The 14,124-nt window shown below is 34.9% G+C and overlaps 1 protein-coding gene across 3 annotated transcripts in view; it reads left to right on the plus strand.

Moving 5' to 3' along the window:
- Positions 1 to 14,124, plus strand: part of SLIT2 (slit guidance ligand 2) — a 370,098-nt gene that overhangs the window by 213,499 nt on the left and 142,475 nt on the right. For all 3 annotated transcript variants that reach the window (XM_077750411.1, XM_077750413.1, XM_077750412.1), the window contains exon 5: positions 3,570 to 3,641. In XM_077750411.1, coding sequence (XP_077606537.1) covers positions 3,570 to 3,641 — 72 coding nt within the window. The remainder of the gene's footprint in view (positions 1 to 3,569; positions 3,642 to 14,124) is intronic.

Raw genomic sequence — 14,124 nt, forward strand, 5'->3', positions numbered from 1 at the left:
TGGTTCTTCATGAATCCCTGATACCACTCTTCATCTCTTCCACATTTTCTATCTATAGAGTGGGAGAGATGTTGCAGCTATTAACTGGCCCATAGTAAGCAAGTGCTTGACATTCTTACTACCCTTTTCCCCACTAGGATAGAAGTCTTATATCTATTCTTTCAACTTCCAGCTTTCAGTTTAATTTATCTAAGGTAGAGCCTCTGCCTCGTTCTTGTCTACCACCCTTCCCTCCCCACCATTGTGTGCTGAAATAAGAACTCACTTCTCAATAGGTACCAAAAGGTTTACTCATCACACCATTGATTTATCCTTCTGACCTCATCTTACTACATTACGTCTGTTGTACCTGTTAAGCAAATCAAACCAAAGGCTATTCTCATAAAAAGTTCTATGTTTTTCCACTTCCATATTTTGCGTGTGCCATTTATTTCACTAGACATGCTATCTTCTCCTTCACCTTTACATCTTGATATGTTCACATTGTCTTTTTCTTACTGTGCTTTCTTGCTTTTTAGACTCAAAATAATTTGTTTAAATCTCTCAATTGGCCTTCTCTTGGCTACTTGCCTCATCTTCATTACTGGATTTGAAAATTCCTGAAGCCAGGAAATGGGCTTTCACCCAATTCAGTAGTTCCTGCAACATCAGCCAATACCTTGTATGTAGTAGATATTAAATAAATATATGTTGGATTAAAATAACTGCTAACCTCCACCTGATTATATATAGAAAATATGAGTCATTATTCTAACACAACCTAATCCATCATTTTTCAAATGATATAAACCACAGGCTACGATAAGTTATGGAAAGTTTTTTAAATTCTAGGGCACATGAAGGACATAATTGAGATTAAGCAGCCCCTTATATCATCTTTAGAATTCTTTAAATTTTGACTCAGTATTTATCTGTAATTCTTATACATTTATTTAAATAATTTGTCTTGGGGCACCTAGGTGGCTTAGTTGGTTATGCATCTGACTTCAGTTCAGGTCATGATCTCCAGATTCATGAGTTTGATCCTCATTTCAGCCTTGCTGCTCTCAGCACAGAGCCCACTTCATATCCTCTGTCCCCTTTACACTACCCATCCCATGCTTGCACCCTCTCAAAAAATAAATAAATTTTAAAAACCCAATTTGTCTCATTTTTAGCACTAATAGCTTACATTTCTGAAGCATAGCTTCCTTAGAGGAAATAAAGCTCATATTTGATAAGATATTATTTCTAAAAAATATTATTGCATACCATAGGTACTGAAAATATGTTGTTTCCTTCTTCTGTCGTTGATGAACATGGCCCACTTAATTGAAGGGACCTGGGATCCAGAACTGAAATTGCCTGCCCTAGTGAACTGGGCAGTGACCTTGTAAAACAGTCTAGGAAGCAGTCTAGTTGGGGGGTGGGGGATGGAGGGCAGTCACACATAAACCACTGACCTAGGGTAATAAAGAGACTCTGAGACTGACATTTGATGGTTTCTCATTCTTTCGTGAAAAGAAAAGATTGGTAAGCGTTAGCAGTATAAAACCCTTCCGTGTCCCAGAATTCTGCCTAAGGTACTCCGAAGCTTCTAGTCAAACCCACTTTAGAAGGAATAATCTTCGACTGTAGGGCATTTCAGTTTCTTCAGTGATATGAACCACTGAATATCATCCCTCTGACTTTTCTCCCACCTCACCCTCTCCCCATTGAGAACAAGATCTAAGAAAAACTGCCTAGACACTGAGCAGAGCTGAGACTGCAGGTGTTGAATGAAATGGCCCCAGCTGACTGGCTGGGAAAACTGCAGAGCATGGAAGGCTGGCCGGATCTGAAGAAACCACCTCTGCCATTTTTATTCACCCACAGCTTCCACTGCAGTCTTTGTCTTTAGAGAAACAGAGAAACACAAGTGATGAGAAAACGTAGAATTGACAGAGACACGGCAGTGAAAACACTACTACTGGTTTTCATGGGGCATTGCAGATTCAGATTTGCTTGGGTTCCATTTTATCTCCCTTTTCATTTCTTATTACTTTCTGATTTTACTTTGTCCACTGTCTCTCTTTACCTTCTCTTTGCTGGGTGGCTTTCTTGCAATATGGTTGCTAGCATGGAGGCTGTTAAATATACACAGTTAAACATTCTTAACCTGGTGTAATTAAGGGAAGGAAGTCCTTCTGAATCAATGACAAGCTGGAGAAATAAGCAATTTTGGAGGAAATGAAGTTTTATTACTCTTAGCGATATACTGAAACTATTAGAAGCAGTTAACGGAGCTACATCACTTAGGAAATGGATGATTGCCTTAACTCCCACATAAGCACATATTGTAAATTTACTGTTAGAAATAAAATGTGTGTTTTGCTTTTTTTTAAAAGACCTTTACTCCTTAAATAGACTAACATTTATTTCTTTACAAATTGCTTAGCAAACATTTTTTTTATTTGAACATTGAGGATGTTGAGATATGAATGCAAATCTCAGTTGTTTAAAACTGGGTCCTAATGAGGTCAAGACCACACACTAAATCTCTCTATCTGCCAGTTATCTCTATTGCGTGGTCACAAGTATGTGAACAGAACGCTCTGATCGTAAGATGCGTTAGTGGAGAGGATGTGGATGAATCCATCCAGTACACCTCCACATAATTGGAAAATGGCTCTGCTTTCATCAGCTGTGAATTGGTGGTTAGTAGCTTCATCTTTCTTAATGAACATCAGTTATCTTAGAATTTGAAAGATAATTTTAGCACCATCATTGTTAATTTAATAATCTATTTGATATTTCAGCTTTCTGCTGTGCGGTAGTGTTACTTAAAATTAGATGAACATTTTCTGTTTTCAGTGTCATTTTTTGCATGTATATTTATATCCTACCTGGTAAGGCAAAGACTGTATGAGCTCATAGAATTGCATCTGAACTCTGAGCAATAAATAGTGATCCATTTCATGAGATGAGTGATTTTTACAAACTTCTCATTCCAACTGAAAGAGTGCTCTTTCCCCCTTGATTAAAATGTATTTCTCAATTAAATTAAAATGCAAATATAGACAGTCTGTGTTTATGGTCTTAATAGAATTATTTAAAGAAGGTTTTAAATCAACCTGCTGTTAATATTTCACACAGGATCTGTTGGTTTTATTGTTGGGCCAGGACTGCCATGTTCCATTTTCAAGATTACTTAAGGCGTTGTGAAAACGTAATCATATTGCCCAGGTTTTAACAGTTTTTGGCCACTCTTCTCTAGGATATTGAAATGGACTTCTTTCCTATATACTTGTAAGCTATGCTAGTGATGTTGGAGAAGTATCAAGTACTAAAGCTTTAGAACCCCTTGAAACTGAGTGATGAACAATTTACTATTTCATTTTCAAGAAATAGTTTATTACACAGAATTGAATCAACTCAAGTTTAAGAGAACCATATTTTATAATTTATTATGAAATTAAAGATCTGGAAAAGTACTTCAAGAAACCATTTATGTGAACATTTTAATGTATATTATAAGCATAAAATATTTGTATTAGAAATTATCTCTAATACTTTATAACTTGAGCTTTCTCTTTTTTTGTAATTTTTAGTGATCTCAGTGAAAACCAGATTCAGGCAATTCCAAGGAAGGCTTTCCGTGGGGCTGTTGACATTAAAAATCTGTAAGTATTTTTTTTTCTAATTTATACCTTTCCTTTAAACATTATCTGTTTTCAGAGTTAAATATATATTGAATAATGCATCAGGAAAAAAGTGAAAGTCCTATTTTCATGCTTGCTTAAGAGAGCTTCTAACAACAGGTTTGAAATTGCTCTCACAAGATATCTGGAGACATTCTCATGTAAAAGTTGTCTTCCATCTGAAGTTATTATCAAATTCATTCTTCAGAACTTTGTGATTAATCTTGTGAAATCTCAAGAAATGATTTAATTAAATGTTATTTACAGTGTATTTTCTTTCCTTTAACTGTCAACATACTTCATTAAATCCCTTTTCTGTTGTTATCAGTGTTTATTGGAAATGCAGAATAGAAGCTATTTTTTCTGGAAAGAGTAGATAATATTTTCTTGTTAGATATGTCTGCAGCCTGAAGCTATAGTTTTTTTGTTTTTTTTTTTATCTCTTTTAGATCACTGTTTTCATTACATGCCAAAAGGGTGAGAAAGAGAAAATTATGTCTTTCCCTTTGTGTGAATATTTTTCTTACATATTTTCCTGTTGTGTCTTTATTAAAGAATATGTGTATGATCTTCTTTAAAAAGAAGGGGAAAAAAGCATCAGGAAGAAGGAAACTATACTTCCGTATTTTCCCGAGAAATCTAGTGTTTTGTATAGAAGTGTTTTTTGCAAGTGCCCGTAGCTTTGAAGATACATATCAGACTGAAGATTTCACTGACAATCCTAATTTTGTGAATATATGTATCTTTATAAATTTTAAAATACTACACAAGCCTTTGAAAATGATGGTTTTTGATTGGCTGCAAAAGTTAGGACATAAAATGTTGTCCTTAACTTTTACATTAGCTTGGAATGTAGTACGGGAAAAGCCCCTGTGTGCTGAGATTAACTATCAGGAATTCAATATTTCTTAGCTAGTGATAAACAGCACAGGCACTTTCAAGAATTAACTTATATTCAGCATTCTCCATGGTGGGTTACAACACTACTTTTCCAGTAGGGAAAGTGAGACAGATGTTTTCTGTCGTCAAAGAGGATGACTGTTTATAAAGCTACAAGTTTTGGCCTCTACATCTTCTCTTCAACATAAATCCTTTTTGTTTCAAATTTGTACTTTCTAAAGTACAGGTAAAGACAGAAAAATACAAACTTCTAGATATAAATGTATAGAACCATTGAAATTCTGGCCCTAGGTTTTCATGGGTGTTTACATGTGAAGGGGATTTTATTTGCTTTCTTTTTATCTTCTCTTGCTAGGGCTTTGGGAAATCTTCAGGGAACGTCTGTGATGTAAGGGGTTCAAAACTACCTTTGTATACTGTGTATACTGTATACTTTGTATACTGTGTCTGGTCCTATAAAGATCCCAATATAACACCTACTCAGGTTGCCTATATACTACTTAAAAGGATAGTCATGACTACAGTTGGCCACCCTCTGGGAATACCACGGGCAATTTTACAATAGTATTATCCCTAAATCCTTAAAACAGGTGGCTTTTAATCTTCTTAGTAAAGATATTCAGGGAATCCAAGTGTATAAGTAACCTATCATCCATGTTTAAGGATACTTTTGGGAATGGGATACCAGTCATCATGGGATTCCTTCTTATGTGCTCTTCATTTATCATGAAAGTCTGTGATTTTAAAAATTCAGACATAAAAAGAAAAGTGAAATGATAGCTGTTGTGCTTTGAAGAATGCAATATTTAATGGGATTTTGAAACTCTTGTACCCCCATGTGCATTATATGCATAATAACTGCCCCCAAATTTAAAGGCAGTTATTATGTAAACATGAGATGAGTTTAGAACGGGAGTCTTGGAATCCTGCTATTTTTTGGATTTTTAGACATGACAAATTGGCAAACTCCACTGAGTCTTAGTTTTACTTTTGTAAAATGAATATGATAATTACTTGGGTTTGTTATGGTTATTAGGGAAAGAAGGTATGTGAAAGACCTTTTGGTAAAGTGCTATAAAATAGATTGTATCATTTCATTCTGGAAGTATTCACTAATCACCTTCTAGAAATTGGTCTTTAAAAAGGTAAAGCCAAAAGACAGGAAAGGAGGACATGAAGTAGCTTGCAGTATCTGGCATGGATAAGACATATTCGTGTCTATTATGGGTCCATTAGACCTGGGGCTAATAAGTGAAAAGGAAAATATAGCAGGAAGCACTAAATATACACAAGACCGCAATTTATAAACAAGATATGTGTTCTAGTTGCAAAGGAAAGAAAAAGATTAAAAATAATGCTTGAGGTCATCAGGGAAATCTGTAGGAAAGAGTTCCTGAAAGAAAATCTAAAGGTATCTTCAAGGATGTTGATTTGTGTTATCAGTTGATAAGTAGCTGCAGATAAGGGTGGATTGAGGAAGTTAGGATTTATTCAAGAAGCTATACAAAGTTAGAATTGATTTCCGCTATTCTCACTGCCTTGCATGGAACAGTGTCAAAGACCGTTAGAGCAACACTGAAACACCACAATGTACTTATAAGTTTATTTAATTAATCAGAATCATAGCTACAGTTAAAAGGCATGTTTCGGTAATTAAAACATAGTTCAAACAACATTGTTAAAAATAAATGTTCAGGTTCAGGGGGCCTTGTATGAAGATTAGTTTTATCATTAAAAGTTAAGAAAGATGCCTGGTATAATATGTTAGAGCTAAGGGTAAATTTTAGTTCATATTATTATTAAAGATAAATATCGATCATCAAGTAATGACTCAATAAAGGCTCCGAAATATTAATATTATTGATATTCAGTGTGGGAAGGAGAGGTACAGTACTTTGTCCTTTTAATCATTCCATTGTATGCATTTACAATTTGGACAGTCCTGCATGGTGGATGGATATTGTCTGAAGTTATTCAGAGAGTAAATGAGAAACAAGAAGGCTAGACAGAGGAATATATTCCTTAGCTGCATTAGGATCATAACAATAATATTTTGTATAGGGCTGTCTACATACCCAGTCTGATGCACTGTAACAGGTTTATTGGATTTACCACATTCAGGTCTTATTCAGAGCAAATTCCAGTTATCAGAAGATTTTCACTGGAAGCACTTACTTTAATCTTGCGGATTGGCTAAATATGCTCAAGGCGGCATCTTGACAATATGAAACTGATGCTGTGGAAATTTTGCAAATTAGCAGATCTTATTCCTCTTCCTTCAGGCAAGCCACACTAAAACTATTCTAGGCAGATGGACATTTATCTTGCTCTTAAACATCTCCAGGGAGGAATTCCCATAACTTTTTTGCTTATTGCTATTAATTTCTTAACTGGAATAAAACCTTGTAGGTTTTATTTTGTTACTTCGTTTTCTCCAGTGGGAACTTAAACCGCTTTGTTTTTCCTGACATTCTAGATGATGAGATCTGAGAATCACAAGATCATATTAAAATATCAACTAAATTATAGTGTTTATAATAGTCATTGGCAGTGCTTTCCCATAGACTTTACATCTATTTTTAAATTCTCCAGCCAAGTATGAATTAAAGTATTGATACCATAGTATTACCAACTGATGTGCCACCAAAATGATGATCAATGTGTATATGACTTTTCTTTATAAATTTTATATATGTATTTAATATATTAAACACTGATGCAGGAAAGCCTTGTTGCCTCCTGATCAAATTTTGAATGAAGACATTTTGTATTATTTAAATTATTTTGTTTAGCAGTATCTGTGAGGTATTTCCATTTAATTGAATAATTTAGGAGAATATTTAAATGAAACCCTCTTTTATCACTGAGGCTTGTAAGCTTATTCTCTAAGCAGGTACTTTATGGGTATAAAGATTTTCCAAGTCTCTTGTTTTTATAATAAAACAGTCCTAGTTATAGTTATCCCAAGATTTAAAGAAAAACTGTACAAATATGTGAACTTAAAATTAAACAGATTGTTAGTTGCTCTTCACATCACAAATGTAAATTTCAGTATTAGTTTCTTTAGTGAATGTGACATGAACACTTAAAATAGTTAAATTCCGGGCTCCTGGGCAGCTCAAGTCGGTTGAGTGTCCAACTTCAACTCAGGTCATAATCTTGTGGTTCATGAGTCTGAGCTCAAACTCTCTGCTGTCAGCGTGGAGTCCCTTTCGGGTCCTCTGTCCCCCTCTCTCACTGCCCCTCTCCCTCTCTCTGTCTCAATAAATATTCTAAAAATTAGTTAAATTCAAGTATATATTCTTTTAGATACACTTGTAAAGTAAATCACACTTGCTTATTCTTCTTTCATTTTGCAGTACTCCCTCAAAATATACTCTATTCTACTCAGACTATAATGTTTATTGTTTATAAGTAAATATATGTCTTTCCCATTTGCTTGCATTATTCCAGTTCCCTTAACCCTACATCTCATACCCACCTTTTGCAGGAAAACTGCCTCTTGGTAAAAAACAGGCTAGGGAAAATATTTATATTTATCTTTTTTAACATACATTAATTTGTAGATAAGGGTCAGGTTACAAGGTGATTTGGTTTTGTTTTCTTTGAGCAAGTCATCATATTATTTGGAAAACAGACATGCATGGCCATGGCTTTTTAGGAAACAAATCACCCAATGTGGGTTGCAATGATTATTAGCAATAAAAAGATTTGGCAAATGGGAAAAGCGGAGTTAATTTATATGTTGTTATATAGCTATTTATATTACTTAGAAATTTCATTTCTTTTCTAGAATTCTCTCATCTTTGACTTACTTTATTAACATATTGATTAATACCCATAGAAGAAAATTCGCTTTCCATACTAGAAAGACCTCTGCATTTTACTTTATTTTTTACACTTCTTTAGTTTTAATCTTTTTAATATTTATTTATTTTTGAGAGGGTGGAGAGGTAGAGAGAGAGAAAGAGAGAAGAGACAAAATTCGAAGTAGGGGGTCAAACCCACAAACTGCAAGATCATGACATGAGCCGAAGTCGGATGCTTAACCAACTGAACCACCCAGGCGCCCCATGCACTTTTCTAGCTTTAAATAACTCTCAATTGGATACTTCATAACAATAAGGGAACCAGTGTTGTTCACATATTATAGAATCAATATGTAACAATTAGAAGAGTATATTATATATTTTACAATGCAAATGTAATACTACTTCAGCTTTTTGTCATATAAGTTGTTACAATTTCAAAATGTCTGCTATAGTCAGCTAGTTTTCATGCTTAATTCAATACATTTCTTACCATATTATATATTTAGCTTATTACCATAAAAATAAGGGTGCCGGAGTGGCTCACTGGGCTGAGCCTCTGACTTTTTATTTCATCTCAGGTCATGATATCATGGTTTTGGGGATCTCATGCCTGCTTGAGATTCTCTCTCTCCCTCTCTCTCTGCCCCTACCCTTTTACTCCTGTGTGCTTTCTCTCTCTCTCTCTCTCAAAATAAATAAACTTAAAAATAAAAAAATACAATTCAGTGATTATCAGATTTACATGGTATCTTTTAGTCTCCCAGCTTCTTGAGTGTTTATAGTAAACCTGAGGCTGAAGATACTTTGAGAGGGAGTTTGGTTTCTCACTCATGGGGCTTGCTGTCCTTCGTGTTAGATTAAATGCCACAGGTCTTCAGTGTAATGTAGAACCTTCTGAACAAACATGTAGAGATGGCCCTTCATTTAGATAGATAGAATATGAACTTCATTTCAATAAACAAAGCTCCCCTTAACATCTGAATTGTTGTCTATAGACAGGGATAACCAGTGGTTGTCTGGGTACTTCCATGTAAAATACACTAGGAACTCAGCCAGGGTTACTAGCAACATGGGAACTGTCCGTGGTCCTGTAACTTGCCTGGTTTGCACTCACTCTAAAGGCATACTGAATTCTAATAATCCCCAACAACTGATCACATTTGCGTGATCAACAACCTCTCCAACTTTTCATTTTGCTCTGTCTCCAGGTGCGTTAGTATTTTTTCTTCAACAATGTCATTTTCTTATGTAAAAATGAATCTATATGACATATCTTCATAAAAACTTTCCAGAACAAAATACAACAAAACACAAGAGTATCTGATTGGGAATCCAAATCACATATGTATAAAATAAGAATTGGCGTGATCTTTCTGTGGCTGCCGTGTTGTCCTAGAGATAGAACAGATCTTTAGTTTTCTTGCTTCCCCCACCCTGAACAGGCACACTTTGCTACCTCTGAACTATTACAGTAGTTTGCTAATTGGATTTTGATCTCCAGTCTATATTTTCGTTAGATAACTTTAACACTGCAGAGAGATTTGTTTCTATAAAGCATTGTCTTTTTTATCCCATCACTGCCTGGTTCAAAATCATTCAGCTTATTCAAAATAACAACACTTTGTTTGGGCCCTATGGCAAAGCCTTGGGAATATAGTAGAATATTGTCATAGTTCTACAGGTTCTGAAGAATATAGACTCTTTCCTGAAAGAGCAATGACTTTTATTCAAAGGCATAGTCTCTTTAGATGTTCTAACTAGGTCTAGCATTCTGACATCCACCCAGGCTCTCAGCCCCCTCTCCTATCGAATCTACACACAAGCTCCTTGCTCAAGCCAGAATGACCTCTCTTGCAAATATTCAATGTGAATATTGTAGACCTTCTGCTCACAACTGCTCTTGATTGAGTCTTTTCCCTCCATATGGAAGGAAAGGACACTTACTTTGGTCTTTTTGGATTCTACCTGTTTTTGGAGGCTCGGGTACTTCCTTCTTCACACATGATGACTTTGGCCCAGGGTAGTATATTCCTTCCATGACATTGTATAATACTCTTTCGTTGCTGGATTCCACCTTGAAATTTGCCCATTATAGATTTAACTAAAACTTTAATTTGCAGAATGAGTAGCTCTTTCCCTAGACACTTACTATGTGAGGAAAGGCTTCAGCAATACATAGATTTAAATTTGAATCAAGATTTCACCACATTTGCTACCTACTTTGAGTAAGTTATTGCACTTCTGTGAGCCTCATGTTTTTCATCTGTAAAATCAGAATGATGATAACATTTACCTTTTTAAGATATTGTGAGGAATAAGAGATGGCATCTCTACAGACCCTGCTAAGCATTCAATAAATGTAACTGATTGTTCTTGTCAGTTTCAGTTTCTACCCCCTCTTAGTAGTTTACAAGAGTTACTAGAACAGGCAACCTAGTTTTTCCTCCATTTTCTGATACCATTTCTCTTAGATTTTATCCTTTTACATTTCCCCAATAAATTTGTAAGTGGATATAACTTTATACCATAGGTTATTTCAATAAAAACCAAGATTTTTTATTCCTGTGGGGGGGAAAAAATGACAACATTTTGCTTGAAAGACTCCAAAGGGGTTAAACTCCGAAATCACAAATTATTTTTCATTCCTCAGGATAGTCCTTATCTTGGTTGTTTTATTCACTAATACCTGGGTTAGTACTATTGTGCTTTTATGCTGAGGTGAAATGGCATGGTTGCTGAAACTTCTGCCTACAGTGTTCATTTATATGGGTCAATTTATATTATTCTTATGTTCTCTATACATTACAACTTAAATCATGTACTACTTCTTAAAGAGTCATTATTGGCATAGGATTTGTATATTTAGGTGCTCATACTGACCTGAATTTTATACACACAAGGGAAGAAATAGAACAGATTGTGCCCATATCCTGAACAGCATTTTTTTTTATTTTCCTCCCATTTGATGTATATGTTTTATCAGGTTTCTTTCCAAATGGCAAAATGTTGTTACTCCCTCCTACTGATTTTAATCACTTTGATATATTTTAAGTCAACTAAACTTTTGGAGTTTGCCACTCATAGTAATATGAATATGAACTAAACTATTTCTAGTACTGAAAAATCTCTGGAAAACCAGAGCATACTGATAATTTTGTTGAAATACTGAGAGACTCTGGCTTTAAAGTTATTAAAGATGTTTTATGTTCAGCATTGTTTCAGAGTTAAGTAAGTTTTATGGTGTTCTAATTCTTACAAAAAGAAAACAAATTAGTAATAAGATTTTACTACTTGGACACTGTAGTGAAACGTGAAATTTTCTATGGGTAAGGACAAAACCAACTGAAGTTAATGCAGGAATGTGAGTTTGATATATTTGATTCAAACAATATGCTATCCAAATTTTAATAACAGAAAACAAGAAATTCCTGAAAAAAAAACCCATAAAGGTAACAGAATGCAATATCTGTGGTTGTATTTCAGGATGCCAAGTAAGCAAATACTCAATCTTTATCTTTTATATGCCTATTTTGGTATTTTGCAGCATTATGTATTGCTTCTCATACCTAGGATTAATCCAAATCTGAAACTAGACAAAATTATTTTTAGTGTTAAGGAAAATCAGCTCAACTTTAGAAATTTTACATTTGTGGGGCACAGGTCACACCTCTAGATAAAGAGATTATTGTGCATTACCGAAGACTACATTTACCAGTAGCAGGAAAAGTTAAACCGAGCAGTCTAGTGTTATTTGAGAAGATCAGAATACCAGCGGTTAGGAATGAAAAGATAATCATAGAATGTTAATGCTGAGAGAGACTTTGAAGGTTTCTATTCTTTTTAACATCATCATTTTTGTGAAATTAACAATAAAGCACTTGCTTCAAAACACACCCTTACAACTAGGACAATGAAGGATCAGACGGAGGAAGAATTTGGAATTCACACAGAAACAGAGGAGACTGGAGGTAGGAAATACGGGATTTAGACACAGAAGTCTGTGCTAAGATACGTCAGCCAAAGGTCTGAAAGATATCACCAATAATATTATCTGTATGTACCATTTTTCTCCCCAGAAAATGAAACAAATGATAGCTGGCTTCCTGGTGGTATGTGGCCGCTGTGCCAGGAAAGCATCCTGAAGCATCCTTAATGTACTATGGTGCCCTCATTATCCAAAGATCAACAAATTTACCCTATGTTTGACTGACTGATTGTAACATTACTTTCTGGAGAAGTGAAAAAAGCGCCTCTCCTCTTACTAATTCCTTAATTCAGAATTATTTCATTGCACTATTGGAAATCACATCTAAACAGAATCAGCCTGTCACTAAATGCATGACTGAGAACAGATCCTTTCCTATTTACAGACAGCAGAAGTGCCCGTGTTTTGCAGGGTAGTAGAGAAGGAAGTGAACTGGGTAAGAGGAAAAATAGGTGCATAAAAATAGCCCAGAAACACTGAAATAAACTGTGTTTTTGCATAGTTTTGACACTCTTTATCTTGAATCATATACAGACAAGTGGAAGTTAGTGCAGAGAGATTTTCGCATGAGCAGTCAAAGCAGGCACAACACTTTGTGTGAACAGGCCTTTGAAATTAACAAAGTCCACAAGTTGATGAAAAAATTTTGATTGTCCTTTCATACGAGTGACTTTAAAAAAATGCCTTTGTTCTCAGAAGATAAAATGGCCTGAGACATGATGGCATTCAGAAAACTTTTAAGGAAAACTTTGGTCTGATGAGAGCCAGATATTCTTAATGCTTTAGCACCAAGAAAGACTTAAGTTTCTGTTACGAATCAGAAGAAGCTTGTAACCGTGAGCCATGTAGGAGAGGGGTGAAATTACCAAAGTTTCCAGCAGCATCTCAACTATAGGGAAAGTAATCTGTTCTTCAGTCCCTGTAGAACAAGATTTGCTTGAGTGCTTTCTGGCATGCAAGGGCTTCCCCTTTGTGTATAGTATGCGTGATTTAAAAGAAGCAGTGTCAGCACTGATTTATACATTGACAGCTAAGGATAATAAGATATGGGCAAACATACAGCTCACCCTTTTACAGATTAACCTGGAGACTGCATTAGGCAAATTTGATAGCATTAAAAGATTTTGCCAATTTGTCTGGAAACAATTTCTCTTTCGTAGTGTGTCAAGGGTAACACTTCATGCCATTGTACTAATTTAAATGGCTTTGATAAATTGTTCAAGAGGTTAGAGAATAGTAGTGTAGATATATATTTAGCACTTTAAAATAAAAAGGCTGTTAACTTAATTGTTAAATGAATTTAATCTGTAAAAATCAGAAGTGCTCAAGAATGGAAGTGTTTTCTTGGAACCACAGCAGCATTATTACATCATGAAGCTTTAAAAGTCTTCTTAGAAAATAAAATTATACTTCTGCACTACTTCCTTATAACTAGAAATGCTTTAAGCTGTTACAGTAGCATGGATGGTACCTATTATTTGGGGAAAGCTTTAGTTTATAAAAGCAATAAAAGCGTATCTTCTCTAGACATCATCTTTTTTTATGTTGCATGTCCTAGATCGTACCATTTGCATGACATCAAGGTGGTCCTATGTCCCCCAGAGACCTTCTTAAAAATGAGATGTATATTTCATGAGACATTCTCTATGTACATAATTTCTAAAGTAAGGAATTTGAAGAGGCCCCACTGAAAGTCACTGGATTAAATCATTGCACCTTTATTCAGTATCCTTCTGAGAGAAATGGCTATTTTATAGGAATGTTTAAA

This window comes from Crocuta crocuta, unplaced genomic scaffold (assembly GCF_008692635.1).
Source record: "Crocuta crocuta isolate KB4526 unplaced genomic scaffold, BGI_CrCroc_1.0 scaffold179, whole genome shotgun sequence".
Taxonomy (NCBI): domain Eukaryota; kingdom Metazoa; phylum Chordata; class Mammalia; order Carnivora; family Hyaenidae; genus Crocuta; species Crocuta crocuta.